Here is a 16,064-nt window from a genome sequence, read left to right as displayed (position 1 = left end):
CGGCAAGCTGGGCTGGCAGGTCGCATGGTGGTTAAGGTGCTAGACTCCCACATGGCCAACTGTAGTTCGAGTCACGGACCTGGCGGCTTGCTTTCTCATCCCCACCCCAGGTCTGTCTATCTCTGGTGAGCACGTGTGGCCTATAACAAATTTTTAAAAAGTAATCATAATAAATAAAATTTTTTAAACACAGCCTTTAAAAAAATAAAATCAGGAGAAGCAATCTGAGATCAGTAGAGAAATTGCAGAATATGCTGGATTGTTTGGAAAGTCATGATACATTTTTACATAGAAAAACAGGAAAATACATCATGACTTTCCCAACAATATAATACATAGACATTTGAAGAAGAAGCTAAAAATTACTTTATTCCCATTGGCCAAGAGAACCCTCATTAATGCTCTGATGGTATTCCCTATAACTGGACCCTGTGCTTTGGGGAAAAAAGTTCTCTTCTCCTCACATCGTAGAACTCAGTGAAAGCTTTAATTTTGCTTACTTGGCCGCATGAGTAGCCACCCACCAGAACTTCTGAGCAGAGTGAGATCGCCTCAGGATCTCCTTACCAGGGGCGTAAGACCTCAGCCCAGAGCACGGCAGCTGGATGCCCTCAGTAGCCTTGTGTGGTTATACCAGCACAGGAGCCCTAGGCCCACAGCCCCCACACTGTGGGTTAATCCATCCATTTCTCCTTCATCCATCCTATTCCATAAGAAGGCTGAGTCTGCTAGGGGGATACACAGTAACGAGACAGCAAAATATTTCCTACTTAAAAAAACTGAGTGTCAGCAGGTAGTGTTAAGGCACTGGACTCCCATATGGCCAACTGAGGTTCGAGTCCCAGACCCAGCAGCTTGAAACTCACTCCAGGCTCATATGCATGCATGCCCAAAATCTCAAGAGGGGAATGGAGGAGGAGAAGTTATGGTGTGGCTGTCTCCCCTGGGGGTTGATCTCTCGCTTTCTGTCTCTCTGTCTCTTTAGTGAATACACATGCCCTAGAGCAAAAATTAATTAATTAATCAATTAATGTACTGAGGAAAAATAGAACCTATGTAAGGAGCCATCAGCCAGTATTCCAGAGTTGACAGTCTTAAGAACCCTGGAGACTTTTCCTTAAAAATCGTCTCTCCCTAAGGTGGTGTGAGTAAGTGTCACCGTGGAGCAGGGGAATGAACTGCAGTTCTCTCTGGGTCCTTCTTCCCCCTGGGATTTAGGAGTCAACATAGGTGAAGACCCCAAAATGGGAGCTTCTCCAGTGACCACTCAGACATTCCGATAGTCCCTACTCCTTCCTTCCTTATTATAGCAAGAGCCCCATGATGCAAAGTAACAGCCATGATGAGGATCTTTGCCGTGAGCCCCAGAGCTTTGATGTTGCCCAGTTACAGCCCCAGACAGCCAGGGTCTCCCTCATCTGAGTATAAGGGTTATAGTCCTGTCTTGAACCCTCCAACAGGGGACTTCTCTGAATTTCTAGGGTTGTTGCTGAGCTACTATAGAGTGTGCAAGCCCTGGGCCTCAGAGAAAGGCCACATGCATGCGTGTGTATGTGTATACATGTGCTCACATGTGTCTATGTGCATTCAGGCTAGGCCCCAGCAAGAATGAGCATCAGCTTGGTTAAGAGTGAAAAGTCCTAGGGACTGGCAGGTGGCATGGTGGTTTTAAGGGTGGTAGACTCTCACATGACCAACAGCGGTTCAAGTCCTGGACCTGGCAGCTTGCTTTCTCACTTTCTCTCTCTCTCTTACTGTGTCCCTCTCTGGTCAAATTAGAAAACAAAACCAAAAACAAATAAATAAAGTTAAATAAAATATTCTTTTCAAAAGAGAATGAGGATTCCTGGGCTCATAGCAAAGGAGTAGAGAGTCCTCCAGAGGCCGGTGGGCACGGTTTTCCCCACAGCTCCACAGGGGTGTGTTGGGGGGGGTGGGTCAGGCTGCTCCAGTCCCAACCGCTGGCTGACCTCTGCCACCCTCCACAGCTTCTGCAAGGGGCGGACACTGCACTCATTCGTGAGGGACCCCAAGACATCTCTGGACATCAACAAGACAAGACAGATCGCCCAGGAGATTATCAAGGTACCGGGTGCTGGCCCGCTCCAGACGCCTGGCTGTCCTCTTGTCTGCCCAGGCCGGGGTGGTTTGTTTCTGCTCAGTCTGTCCTAATGGGGCTGCTCAAGGGCAGGTGCTGTCTCCTCTGTTCTGTCATTTTCAGAGCCAGAAACTATTCACTTGATTAACCCTGAACTGAATTAATTAGTTGAAAAGGAGCTGAACTCATTGAATTCGGGCTTTTTGGAGTCCTAGCTACATGAGCTGTGTGACTGCGGGCAGGTTGTTTGGACTCTCCGAACCTTGACTTTCTCCCCTATAAAATGAGACGACCGGGGCTGGCAGATGGCATGAGGGTTAAGGCGCTGAACTCCCACATGGCCATCTGTGGTTCAGGTCCCAGACCTGGCAGCTTGCTTTCCCACTTTTCCTCTCTCTCTTTGGTCAAATTAAAAAATAATAAGTGGGGCTAGTAGGTGGCATAGTGGTTGGGGTGCTGAACTCCACCTGGCTGACTGCGGTTCGAGTCCTGAACCTGGTAGCTTGCTTTCTCATCCCCCCCTCCCCCCGTCCCTCTCTGGTCAAAATAAAATAAAAAATACGTAAAGGTAAATACAGTAATTCTTTAAAAGTAATAATAATAAATAAGTCAAATAACATTTAACAAAATGAAGATTCCAACATAAGGTCCCTTATTGGGCTAGTGCAGGACAGAAGTCAGTCATCTATGGAGAGAGCCTTTGGCACGGAGCCTCGCGCTTGGTGACGCTCCGTCAGGTCAGTCATGGGTAGGGGCAGTGGGGCTTGACCTCAGGGGGTACAAAAGAATCCACACTTTCTGCCTTAAAGGTCTCAAATCGGGTTTTTATGAGGATAAGTCCTCAGGCTCAACTCAGGCAGCAGTTTTCCTTTCTCTCATCATTTAAAAAAAAAATCATTAAACAACAGGGACAGCAGGTGGTGGCAAAGGTTAAGGTGACTGTATCCCACATGACCAGTTGCCAGGTTCGACTCCCAGACATGGTGGTTTGAAAATCACCCTGGGCACGTTTGTGTGTGCCCAGAATCCTGAGAGGAGAGTGTACAGTAATTCTTTAAAAGTAATAATAATAAATAAGTCAAATAACATTTAACAAAATGAAGATTCCAACATAAGGTCCCTTATTGGGCTAGTGCAGGACAGAAGTCAGTCATCTATGGAGAGAGCCTTTGGCACGGAGCCTCGCGCTTGGTGACGCTCCGTCAGGTCAGTCATGGGTAGGGGCAGTGGGGCTTGACCTCAGGGGGTACAAAAGAATCCACACTTTCTGCCTTAAAGGTCTCAAATCGGGTTTTTATGAGGATAAGTCCTCAGGCTCAACTCAGGCAGCAGTTTTCCTTTCTCTCATCATTTAAAAAAAAAATCATTAAACAACAGGGACAGCAGGTGGTGGCAAAGGTTAAGGTGACTGTATCCCACATGACCAGTTGCCAGGTTCGACTCCCAGACATGGTGGTTTGAAAATCACCCTGGGCACGTTTGTGTGTGCCCAGAATCCTGAGAGGAGAGTGGAGGAGAAGGAATTGCGGTGTGGTCGTCCCCCTTTGGGGGCGATTTCTCACTTGCACTCTCTCGTATATCTCTTTCGTCTCTCCACCAAGTACCCATGCCCTATAACAAAAGACTAAAATAAAATTAAATAAAAATAATTAAATAACAAAGAAAAGATCATTTGTTACTTCCTTTAGCAATGAACAGGGCCAGAAAAAGAAAAAAGAAAAAACTAGAGTCCTGGCGGGTAGCAGTTCCTTCTCTTTCTTTCTTTTTTTGTTGTTGAGTGGAAAACTTTCACTTCCCAGCTCCCATCAAGCATTTCCCTCTTTCTCTCCTTCCTTTTTTCCTATCTTCTTCTCTCCCCCACCCTTCTTTTTCTTGCATTCATCCGTGTTGTGTACCTTCAGGAGTTTCAGGATAAAAATCACAGTGATATGTGTGGACACACTAAGGCTGGCCCACGCCATTCCCATGCAGCTAAACTGATGGACTGAACTGTGGAAGGTCCAGCCCGTAGCATGGCCACTAAGCGCTGTGTATGGAGAACCGTATCCCAGATGGCTGACCACAGTTCGAAACCCAGCCCTGGCACCTTGAAAAATGCTGCAGACGTGTGCATGTGTGCCCCGAACCCTGATGAGATGCAGAATGGTGAAAAAAGATTGCAGCATGACCACGTCCTATTACGGGGTGCTTTCCCCCTCTCTCTGGCTACTGCATACACCCTCTGGCAATCGAAAAATTATTTGAAAGAAAAAATAATAATACCAAGCTTTCAAATACAGCATAACCACTATTTACATAGCATTTGCATTATGTTAGGGATTATTTGTAACCTAGGGATGATTTAAATACAGAGGAAAATGTGCCTAGGTGATACGCAAATACCACCCTTTTCCATGAGGGACTCGCGCCTCCAAGAATTGAGTATCCTCGGGCCTGGAACCAGTCCCCCACAGATACCAAGGGATCGCTGTCACGTGTCAATGCCTTTATTCGTGGACTGTCCCCTTTAGAGCATGGAATCTACCTTATTCTCTCCCCAAACTTGCCAGGCCCTCCCCTCCCTGTCTGCCCTACTCTGCCCTCCTCCCTCAGGCCATCCCTTACTGTTCCCACAGTGTGGCTGAGTTCTGATGAATGGCCCATCCGGAAGAGTCCAGGGCAGAGGAGAAGTTGCTACAAGCTTTTCGAGCTGCAGGGGTGAAAGCCATCTCACTCTGCTGGCTTATTTGGTTGTCAGCTTGCTAAAAACTCCCCCCTCCCCCTTCTGCTGGGAACTTCTGAGCCATTTCCTTTGTGCAGTGATCTCTGATGCTTCCACTGTCGAAATAAATACGAGGCCTGACCTTTGGTTAGAGAATTAGAGACTTTGGGGCTGCCACGGAAACTCCATACAATTCCGGGAAGCCGGGAAGCTTTGTGTCCTGAGACCGAGGCATTTTACATCCTGTCCCGTCATTTCATTTGGGCCTTTCGGGCCGTGAAACCTACTTCATAATTAAGGCTCAGAGACATGCAGCAGCTGACCTTGGTCACACAGCTGGTTCCTGTTCAACCCAAGGTGGAGCTTTGGCTGTTTGGCTATGGGGGTGCTCGTGCCTGGATCTGGTTTGGGAGATGGGCATCCTTTAAGGACGGTTTTGCATTCAGGACACACTCCCTGCTTCTGTTGTGGGGTGACAGCCCTCAGCAGGCCGCCCTAAGTGGCTTCAGCACACCCCATGCCTCCTGTCCTGCTCAGAGGAGAATCTGCTGTGTCTACATTCTTTCTGCAGCTCCATGGGCCCACATGGACTGAGAGCTTGCTGTGCTGACTTCTGCCTGGCTTCACCCCCTTTTCTGTTCCCTGAGTGTGGCTTGTTCTTCCCTAATGTCCCCTCCCCACCCCTCACCCCGTAACCATTATAGTCAGGGAGGTTTCTCTGTAATGCGTGAGCATCCTGCAGTGGGGGATTTAGGTTTGCTTCTTTCTGAGCCAGTCAGAGCGGCCATGCCTGTGTCTCGCTCCTGTTCCCAAGGATGTGGGGGTCCATGGGAGTCCTGGGTTTGGCAACAGAAGGCAGTGTTGCCCTCGGATGAGATTGTGCTATGACAGGTCACCTGTTCGTGCACTTGGCCCCTCAGTGCTCAGTCCAAACAGCCTTGGTTGGAAAGTAGCTCCCACTGCCTGTTCACTCCATAGACAAGGAAACCGAGGCTCGGAGGAGCTGACCTAAGCCACCCTGGGAATTAGAATCAGAGCTGAGATGGAATTCCAACCCAAGATTCCAGTCTTAGTCCAGGGCTCCTTCTACCAAAGCACAGATATTAGGACTTCCTGAACTTGGGGTCTCCTCTGTGGGAATGCCCTGTTCCTCGACCTGAGACCCCCCACTCATCAGGGGCCTCGATGACCTGACCAGGATGGTGCATGTGTCACACACACCTCAACCCCTCTGCCCCCGACTCCCTCACACTGTCTGCCCCTCCTGCCTCCCCAAGCCTGAGGTGGGTGGGCAGCATGGCAGTGTGAAGGGTATAGACTGGCCCGAGGTCAGGTCTCAGCTCTGTTCCTGAATTGCTGTGTGGCTTGGGGCAAGTGGTGTCCCCTCTCCAAGCCGCAGTGTAAAGTATAAAGTCTGCGAAATGGGGGCAGGACACTGGAGGACTGAGGGGATCTGGCCCAAGGTAGGAGCCCAGCTGTCATCACACAGCTTCACTTGCCCTCACTTGTGCTCGCTCTCTTCCAGGGCATGGGGTATCTGCACGCCAAGGGCATTGTGCACAAAGATCTCAAGTCTAAGAACGTCTTCTACGACAACGGCAAGGTGGTCATCACAGACTTCGGGCTGTTTGGGATCTCGGGCGTGGTCCGAGAGGGACGGTGAGTTGGCGTTGGACGTCCAGGTGGGCAGGAGCTGGTAGAATGGGGAGGCTTGGGGTCCAGCCACGGTCTGGGCCCTCTGGCCGTTTATTGCTGAGAAGTAGCCCTCCCTGCAGGGAGGCCGACTTGCTTTGATCCTGCCCCTGTGGTTCTGGTTTAGAATCGGGTTTGGGTGACATTTAGGTCCCTCCTAGCACTGGATGAGTCTCATGGAAGCTGGATGCCCTCACTCACTTTTGCCCTGGCTGCCCACTGACTTGGGCAAGGGACCAGGGCTCACATCGGGTTTTATTTCTCCAGATCTTAAAGGGGTTGAGGTGGGGAGGAAGGCTCCTCCCCAGGGGGAAAGCGGCAGCCAGACCGGAGAGCTAGCCCCAGAGTGCTGCGATCCTCCATCAGGTCTGACCTCTGAGATGGGCACTGCCCGCTCTCCAGCTGGAGAACCCAGCAGCTCCGAGCACAGCTCCCTGCCAGGGCCCATCTCAGCCTGCTGAGCCTCCTGTAGCAGGCCCCAAAGACACAGCACATGTGCGAGTGTGAGGTAGCGCTGGGTGTGGGAGCTTTCTCTGTGGCTTGTGTGGGTGGCCTTCCAGCCTGGGGACAGACGTATGCCAGGTGGACCTCTTAGCTGCCTGCTGAAAGGTCTGTGTCCTTGTCCTGGCTTCTTGGCTCCAGGCGAGAGAACCAGCTGAAGCTGTCACACGACTGGCTATGCTACCTGGCCCCCGAAATCGTGCGTGAAATGACCCCTGGGAAGGATGAGGACCAGCTGCCATTCTCCAAAGCTGCTGATGTCTATGCATTTGGGTGAGCAGACCCCTAGTGCTCTGAGGCCAGAGTAGCCCAAAGAGAAGGCTGTGGTGGCCCTCAGATCAGGGAGGCAGGCTTTGAGGAGCTCAGAACCCAGGCTTAGGAGTGACAGCACACCTGGTCCTGAGTCCTGACTGCTGTGTGTTGAGTTACCACATCCTCGACTTTCTGTCCCCTCACCTATGAGATGGGGAAGGTAATAGCACTCACCTGCAGGGTCATTTAATGAAGCCTAAGTTAGGTCCTTGTGTAACTTAACACCCCTCGAGGGTTACCCATTGACCCTTGAAGCTGTTCCCCAGGGTTGACCAAGAGCTGTCCCTCCTGCCCTGGGAGACTGGGTGTCCTGCAGCCCCCGTCTCTAGAACCCCATGAAGAGCTGTTGGCCAGCATCCCAGCCAGTAGAACATAATGGAAGCCAGATATGCAACGTTTCCTAGTAGCTGCATCGAGAAAGAAAAACAGGTGAAATTGGTGGTTGTTTTTGTGGGGGTTTTTGGCTTTATTTTTTCTTTTTTCAATTTTTGTAATAGAGTATCTGTACTCACCAGAGAGAGACGGGGGTGGGGAGTGAGAAGTCACCCCCTCCCCAGGGGGATAGCCACGTCACAAATCCCCTTGGGATTTTGTGCATGTACACACGTTCCCAGTGTGATTGTCAGGCCTCCGGGTCTGGGACTTGAACCATGAAGCTAGCTATGTGCAACCCAGCGCCTTAATCTCCATGCCACCTGCTTGCCCATGAAATTCATTTTAATAATATACTTTAATTCGGTATATCCAAAGTATTACCATTTCAATATGTAGTCAGTATACACACTGATGAGCTATTTTATATTCTCTGTCCCCAAGTCTTCAGAATCAGTTACAGCACACTACAGTGTGTCCACATTGTATTGCTCGGTACCCCATGTGGTGAGTGACCTCTGTGTTGGACAGTCAGGTCAGTGAAGAAGGCCCTATCTGTCCCAAAGAGTTGAGAAAGCCCAGGGGACCTGGAGAGGCTGAGGAAGGCTCGTCACCCCCCCCCACCCACGGCCTCCTTTGGGTATCCTGCCTGCTGGGGTGGCCACAGCAACATCTCTTCCTCCCTGACCTGGAACTGTGGCATCCCCTGAGCCCTGACGTGTGCACGCCATGCACTGCACATGGCACTCTGGTTACTCCTCAGATGACTTTGTAGGTGGACCTCAGCCCCCTGAGGTTAGCCGCTGGACCAGGGCCTCAAAGTGGCAAGGTGGGGTCAGAATGACATCAGCGTTTGGTGCAAGCCTGTGCCACCTCAGGCTCCCCCACGCCCGCCGCAATGGGAGCACAGAGCCCAGATGGTCTAGGACCGGGGGAGTCCCCAGGATGCCATCATGGCATATCCCATAGACTGGTGGGCACGGAAGGGCAGGGAGATTCTGATGTTCTAGCGCAGCGCCTGGCCTTGTGCATCCGCACCACCACCCCTAGCCACCACCCGCACCACCACCCCTAGCCAGGAGCCGGGCAGAGCAGTCCAGGAGCTCACATGTGCTGGGGTCTCCGCAGGACTATTTGGTATGAGCTACAAGCAAGAGACTGGCCCTTTAAGAACCAACCTGCTGAGGCCTTGATCTGGCAGATTGGAAGCGGGGAAGGCATGAAGCGGGTCCTGGCCTCCGTGAGCCTGGGAAAGGAAGTCAGCGTGAGTAGCAACTGGCCGGGGCGGGAGGCAGGTGGCAGGGTGGGTCTGGGCACATCGTGTGGCTCCTGCATTCACCCAGCTGAAGAGCGGCCTGTGAGGGACCCTGCCACCCAGAGGTGTCTGCACAGGAGGTCAGCCTTAGCGTGTCTTTACTGAAAGCAGGGACCAGAGCCAGGAAACAGAAAGAAGAAAAGAAAAAGGTGTTATTGTCCTTCCACCTTTAACTTTTTTATTTCCTCCCATTCTTTTTTTCTTTTCTTAAGATGATGGTTTTAATCAATGTATGGAATGAAAAGAGAGTAGAGTCTGTGTTACTTACAAGGAAGAGGATAGTTAAGAAACTAGTCACTTCCCAAATACAAATAATGGAGTATACTCTGGTATCAGATCTCCCCCAACAATGCTTTTCTTCCCTGTTCAAGAGCAAGGCGAGGTTTCCACAGCAACCTGGTGTTTAATGTGCCTGATCTCAGTGCTGGTTACTGACTTCCTTGTTCCGCATGGCTTCTCTGCATCTGTAAGGTCCCCCTCCTGGGCGTGGTGCTACGTGAAGGAGTCCCAGGGCTCACGTTATCCGTGGGATCAGCGATAAGCATGTGCTCTTGAGTCAGAGAGGCCTGGACCAGTCTCGATGTTAATGAGTAACTCCAGGAGGTCCCTGGAGAGCCTAACTATGCATGTGTTCAGAGGGGCCACCGGGCACTTGTCTAGGTCAGGATCTAACAGGCTGCGAGATGCAGGCGGAGTTGCAGGGTCACCACACACGGACAGGCATGGCGAAGAATCCAACCACATCTTCCTCCAAGATCTTCATAGTGTCCTCAGATGACAGGTAGCAAGCACCTAGGCTGTCTTCAAAAGGCTCATTTAACATGGCATTATGGAGCCAGCCAGTGGTAAGGTGGTAAAGGCAGCTAGCTCTCACATGGCTGCCTGTGCAGCTTGAGCCCCAGACACAGCAGCCTGAGAAACACGCCAGACGTGTGTGCGTACATCCCCAAAATCCAAAGAGAATGGAGGAGAAGGGATTGCGGCTTGGCCATCCCCCTCCTGAAGGCTGCTTCTCACTTTCTCTCTCTGACAAACATGCATACCCTATAGCAAGTTTAAAATACAAGGTTTTTTGTTTTTTTAAAAGATGACCTCCCCGATGCTCTTAGGCTTATCCTTCTTGGTCTCCTTCTGGACCAGAGTCCATGTACTCCACCTTCACTGTGGCATTCCCTGGATACCTTGGGAGGGTAGAGGTGGGCTCAGAGATGGGTGTGGGGACCCAGCTGTGGTGGCACAGGTCAGAGGGTGCCACTGCACAATGACTGAGGCTGCCCGTTTGGATTCCAGGCCAAACTTAAAACAGGCCAGAGGGGCTTGCTTGGGGCACCTGTGGTCCCAGCCAGCTGGGAGGCTGGCACAGGGGAATCGTGACATGGTGAGACCCTGTCAAAAATACCTCTCTGTCTTGCTCCTCCCCTTCTCTTTTCCCTCTTTCCCCTGCTTACACCTTGCCATGCTTTCTGCCATTAAAAAGGAAAAATGAAAGGAGTTTTGGGCCTCTGGATTTCTATAGCCTCCTAAGCTGGGCCCTAGGACAGCTCAAATGGCAGCTAAAGTAGCTCCTACCTTCTGACCTTTATTTTTTTTTAATAATTATTTATTTAATTTAATTTAATTATTTATGTATTATTTGATTTGACCAGAGAGAGGCAGAAAGAGAGAAACAGAGGGAGAAGGAGAAAGCAAGCCACCAGTTCTAGGACTTGAACCAGCATCTTAACTACCATGCCACTTGCTGGCCCCGCTTCCAGTCTTTTTTAAAATATATTTAAACAATACATATCTTTAACAAAATCAAGATCTTAACATAGCTGACTTTGTGTGTGTGTGTGTGTGTTTGTGTGTGTGTGTGCGTGCACACGCATGTGATTTCTTTCCACGGGACATTTTCCTCTGCTCCTTACATCGGTCATTAACCCATCCTCACTTTCAGCCTGTCTGTAGCTGTAGGATACTGTAACTACTTCTGTCACTGGACTTTTTTTTTTCTGTTCATTTTTTTATTAACTGGTAACTTACCTTTTCCCTTGCTATTGCTTCTTCTGATTAGTTCATTCTCTAGGACTTTCTTTCGAAAACTTTTTTTTTTCCCGAGATTTTTGCTATAGGGAGCATGCAAGAGAGAAAGTGGGAAATCACCCCCCCGGGGGGGGGAGGGGCATGGCACCTTCTCCTCCATCCTTCTCTTGGGATTTGAGGCATGCACATATATTTGCCTGGCATGAATTTCAAGTCACCAGGTGCAGGACTCAAACTCAGCTGACTGTGTGGCAGTCCAGCGCCTTAACCACTACGGCACTTGCTGGCCCCTTTTTCATAAACTTTTTCAGATAGTCTTAGAAAGTTCATGAATTGAAACCAGCAGATGGCGTAATTACGTCACAGTTCGAATCTCCAACCCTGTGGCTTGAAAATCACGCCAGGTGTGTGTGCATGCGTGCCCAAGAGGAGATCGGAGGAGGAGAGATCTGCGGAATGGCCAGACCCTGGAGGGCGATTTCTCACTTTCTCACTGCGTCTGTCTCTCTCCAGTGAGCACACTCAACCTAAGACAAAAATCTCTTTAAAAAAAAAAAAATCCCCTGGCAACAGCTTGCTCAAAGATTAAAATTTTCCTCCACAGTAACGGTTTTCTTCCACTCCGAGTCTATAAATGATAACTTGTACCTTTGCCTTTGACTTTAACTTGGATCTTTTCTCCTTAAAGAATTGTTTACTTTTATTTGTTATTATTACTGTTTTTTGTTGTTTGTTTTGTTTTGTTTTAAATTTGTTCTTGGGCATGTGAGTTCACCAGAGAGACAGATAGAGAGAGTGCGAAAAGTGCGAAAGTGCGAAAGCAAGCCGCCAACTCCAGGACTATAACTGTCAGCCGTGGGGGAGTCCAGCACCTCAACCACCATGCCACCTGCTGGCCCTCTGGCTCCTTTCTTACCTATCGGGATTTGTGAGCTTTCTGGTGTTTCTCCTTTCTTTTTGTCTTTGCCCTGGTCTTCCTGTTGACTTGCATTTTCTTTTTTTCTGTTGTTTTGTTTTCCTTGAATCTTTCGAAAGTAGTCTTTGAGGTCAGTGGTTCAGTTTCAAAAGATGAGTCACTTGATGAATCTTCTTTGACACTTCAAGTGAATAAACTTGAACTGGGCTCCTTTGTGGCCGTGTAGGTGAGGAAGGAAGACATCATGTTTTAAATAAGCTTCTACCAGAATAAGAGTCATTGCTCCGTCAGAGTCTGCAGTTCAATCAGACGTCACATAGTCAGTGAAGCTGTTCCCGCCGGTCTTCCAATCCCTCCCGAGACAGTTTTATGCATCGCTTGCTCTTTGCTGTGAGCAGAGTGCTCCGCCCACTGCAGAAGGACAGGCCTGTCACTGGCTATTTACATCCTCGCCAATCACTACCTTTACAGTGAAGTTAGTGAAGACATCTTGCATAAGCCAGAATATGTGTGTAGGTTTGTCGTATCCAAAAGGAAGATGGCCAGTAAATTGCTCTCCTGGTAACAGTCTCAGGTCCCTTTCTGCACATGTAGCATCTTGGAGGGAGAATGTTGGAGGCCATCCTCAAGGAGGTGGAGGTTTGGAGCAGAGCTGATTGAGGGAATCCTTAGAAATTTTGCAAAAATACCAGAGTCAGGGCCAACCCGAGTGAGAAACAGATTCAATTGGCATGGGGTGGGGCGATGGTTAGTTGGGGCTTTTCTCCCCTTTCATTTCACTCCTCAGATCATTTTAGAGCACAGCTAGCATTCTGAACTGATGAGAAAGATTTCTTTTGGTGCAGGGTTATAGGTGCATTGAAGCCTTTTAAAACCAGATCGAGGGCAGGAAGTGGGAAAGTGAAAACAGATTTTTCCAGCAGCAGTTCCTGGCTCGTGAGAACGATCTTTCCTGGAGGAGGGGGCATCTTGTCTTTTCTCTTTTTAATGCTTTGCTAAGGTGGAGAGGTCCACAGCAATACAAGTGATTCGAGTCATAGTCAAAAGCGGGCGGTGCCCTCTGAGTGGCACCTCTTTGTCCCTCCAACCACACTGCTTTCTACCAAACCCTTGGCCACTGCATTGTGTACTGAGGCAGCTGGAGAATTAGTTATTTTATCCAGGATACATGCGAGGACATCAAAAGACCAGAAGGTTCTTTGTAAAAACCAGTGGGGTGTCACCACATCACTCTCCAAAGAGAGAGAAAGTGAGAAAGCAAGCTCCCAGGTCTGGAACTCGAACCACAGTCGGCCATGTGGGAGTCCAGTGCCCTTAACCACCATGCCACCTGCTGGTCCCAACTGGTTCTTCAGTCCGTATCTCAGTGGCCCTTCTGCTGCACGGCTTGGGTCAGCCCTTCCTGTGTTCGCTTGCTAAGGCTGATTTCAGATTGCTCTGAGAGGTCTCCAACACTGCATCTGTAGGTTGAGGTGAAAGGTGGGAGATGAGAGACAGCGTGTCCACAGTTACGGGTTTGGAGCCCCCTTCACCCCGGTCAGGGTGTCCACACCGTCCCCTTTTCTTCTCTGTGGGCCCATCTCTTCCCCTTCTCAGTTATTCAAAGACTTTCTGTTTTGTTGGCTTCATATTTGGTGTTCTGTGTGCAGTATGGAGTTTGGCCTGTGGTTTTCAACTGTTTCCCCCTCCCCATGTTGGAAGAAGCAGCAGACGTCTTTACCATAGTCTCACGGTCTTATGCCCCTTCTGCATCCTGCTTATTAGGTGAAGTCGGATTCATTTTTCTCAGAGCACACTGATTTCTTTTCCTCCCCCTCTTTTTTTGATTTTTCTTTCTTTTTTAAAAAATTTCATTGCCAGAAAGCACATGTACTCACCAGAGAGAGAGGGAAAGAAAGCACCCCTAGTGGGGCGTGGTCACGCTACAATCCTTTTTCCTCCATCCCTCCATCCGTTAGGGCTTTAGGACGCATGGACACGCTCCTGGTGTGTGTTTCAAGCTGCGGGGGCTGAAATCCAGGTTGGCCATGTTCCAGCTCCCCACACGCAGCGCTTAACCGCTGTGCTTCAGGACCAGCAGCTGATTCTCATCATCCGAAGCAGTGGGATTTTAGGCCTGCCGTCCCGCTCTTATCTTCCTGTTTTTTCATTCATTCCTGGGGCAGCTGTCCTCCTCAGACCTCATGTCTCCTCCCTTTATATGACCTTCAGCAAAATGAAAGTGAAACCTAGAGACACTGCCTCCCAGTGGATGCATGAGAGGTCATCTCTGAACCCTCGCCTGCCTAAAATAACCTTCTTTGGTTGCCACACCAGAACTAGAAGTTCGCGATAACGTTCCCTCGTAACGTGAAGGTTTCGCTCTGCTGTCTACTACGCTTCCAGCGCGTTGTTGAGAAATCTGGTATTGGTCTGGTTTTCTTCCTTTTGTGGATGTCCTCCTGTCTTGTTCTTTCTGGAAGCACCTAGGACCTTTATCCTTGCCATAGTAAAATTTCGTAAAATGTGTCTGGGTGTAGACTTGTTTTATTTTGTACTTTCCTGCTTCTTTTCGTTTTTCTTCCTCCCCCCCCCCTTTTTTTGAGGTCCCAACTTTTTGCTATAGGGCACATGCACTCGCCAGAAAGACAGAGAGAGACAGAAAGCGAGAAATCACCCGCCAGGGGGGATGGCCACGCTGCAATCCCTTCTTCATTCTCCTCTCGGGATCTTGGGCACGCACACATACGTGCCCTGTGTGAGTTAACCCACCGGATCCGGGACTCAAACCGCGATCAGCTACATGGGAGTCCAGTGACATAGACATTATGCCAACTGCTGGTCCCCAGAAATTTTGTTTCTTAATGAGCCCCATGTCTTTTACCTTCTTATGTATTTTCCACCCCTATCTAAAACTGAGTAGACAATCTGGAGAGTTTCTTCGATTTTATCTTACAGCCCCTCTAATGTTTTGGTTCAGAACTTTTATTTTCAAAGTACTTCCTTGTTTGCTCATTTCTTTTTGTATTGCACTGTGGTTTTCCTTTACTAATAGAGTAGCTTGTACACACATGCGTGCACACACCCACTCACAAGTGCCATATGCTCCAGAGGATTTTTTTTTTTTAAGAGAGAGAGAGTTTTGCTATAGGGCACGCGTGCTCACTGGAGAGACAGAGACAGAAAGCAAGAAATCATCCTCCCTGAGGGGATGGTCATGCTCATTCCTTTCTCCTCCATTCTCTTCTCTGGATCTTGGGTGGGCAGACATGCACACGCACACACACCCAATATGAGTTTTAAGTCACCAGGTCTGGGACTCGAAACACGGTCAACTACAAGGGGGCCCAGCAATGTCACCACGATGCCATCTGCTGGTCCCCAGAGAGGGTATTTTGACCTGTGTGTCTTAGTCTCTGTCTGATGTTCCTGATATAGTGGGCAACCCGACAGGGTCCAGTTGTATGTACAAGCCTAAGTCTGAGTGAGTGTGTGTTTTCTGCCTGGTCATGTGGGTGGCCTGGGTTCTCCTAGGCAATTCTGCCTCGAAGGCTGAAAAGCTGTGCTGTGTACACACATGGATCCTGGGAGCAGGCAGCAAGGTGCAGAGTGAGGAGGGCTCTACGCTGAGACCCTCAGCTGCTTCCCACTTAGTGCTCCCCCCTCCACTGCAGCCCACCCTGCACATATGCTGAGTGTCTTGATTTTCACCTGTCCGTATGCGCCTTCCGACGTCCATCTTCCAAAAACCAGCAACCCCATTTCTGATCGCATTCCCATGGCCAGTCTGTTCAACTCGGTTCCTGCTCTTTTGGGGTGAGGGGTCTAGAAGGAAGAAGGTGAGGCAAGTGCATATGTTTCATTTTGAACCAGCAGGGTGAGTGCTCTTCTGAAATACAGTTATTGCTAAGCCTGACGTCTTGGCAGGTGTTCAGGCTGCCTCCGGCTAAGGGGTTCTTGAGAGCATAGAAGGGACCCTTTGTGGGTGCCCCAGCTGTGCCCTCGCCTTCCCAGCTGGCTCACATAGTGCTAATGGCAGCTTTTTTGCAGGAGATCCTGTCGGCCTGCTGGGCTCCCGACCCTCAGGAGAGACCCAGCTTCAGCCTGCTGATGGGCATGCTGGTGTAGTTTGCCTATGTCCAACCACTTCTTGTCT

At 49.7% G+C, this 16,064-nt stretch overlaps 1 protein-coding gene across 1 annotated transcript in view; it reads left to right on the top strand.

Moving 5' to 3' along the window:
- KSR1 (kinase suppressor of ras 1) overlaps positions 1 to 16,064 on the top strand; it is a gene marked incomplete in the record, with an annotated part of 175,215 nt that overhangs the window by 151,767 nt on the left and 7,384 nt on the right. Inside the window, 5 exon segments of the mRNA XM_014584973.2 lie at positions 1,989 to 2,085; positions 6,325 to 6,458; positions 7,134 to 7,265; positions 8,805 to 8,940; positions 15,959 to 16,022. Of these exon segments, the coding sequence (XP_014440459.2) occupies positions 1,989 to 2,085; positions 6,325 to 6,458; positions 7,134 to 7,265; positions 8,805 to 8,940; positions 15,959 to 16,022 (563 nt within the window).

This window comes from Tupaia chinensis, unplaced genomic scaffold (genome assembly GCF_000334495.1).
Source record: "Tupaia chinensis unplaced genomic scaffold, TupChi_1.0 Scaffold148350_1, whole genome shotgun sequence".
NCBI classification, from domain to species: Eukaryota; Metazoa; Chordata; class Mammalia; order Scandentia; family Tupaiidae; genus Tupaia; species Tupaia belangeri.
This window is presented reverse-complemented; position numbering and strand designations above follow the sequence as displayed.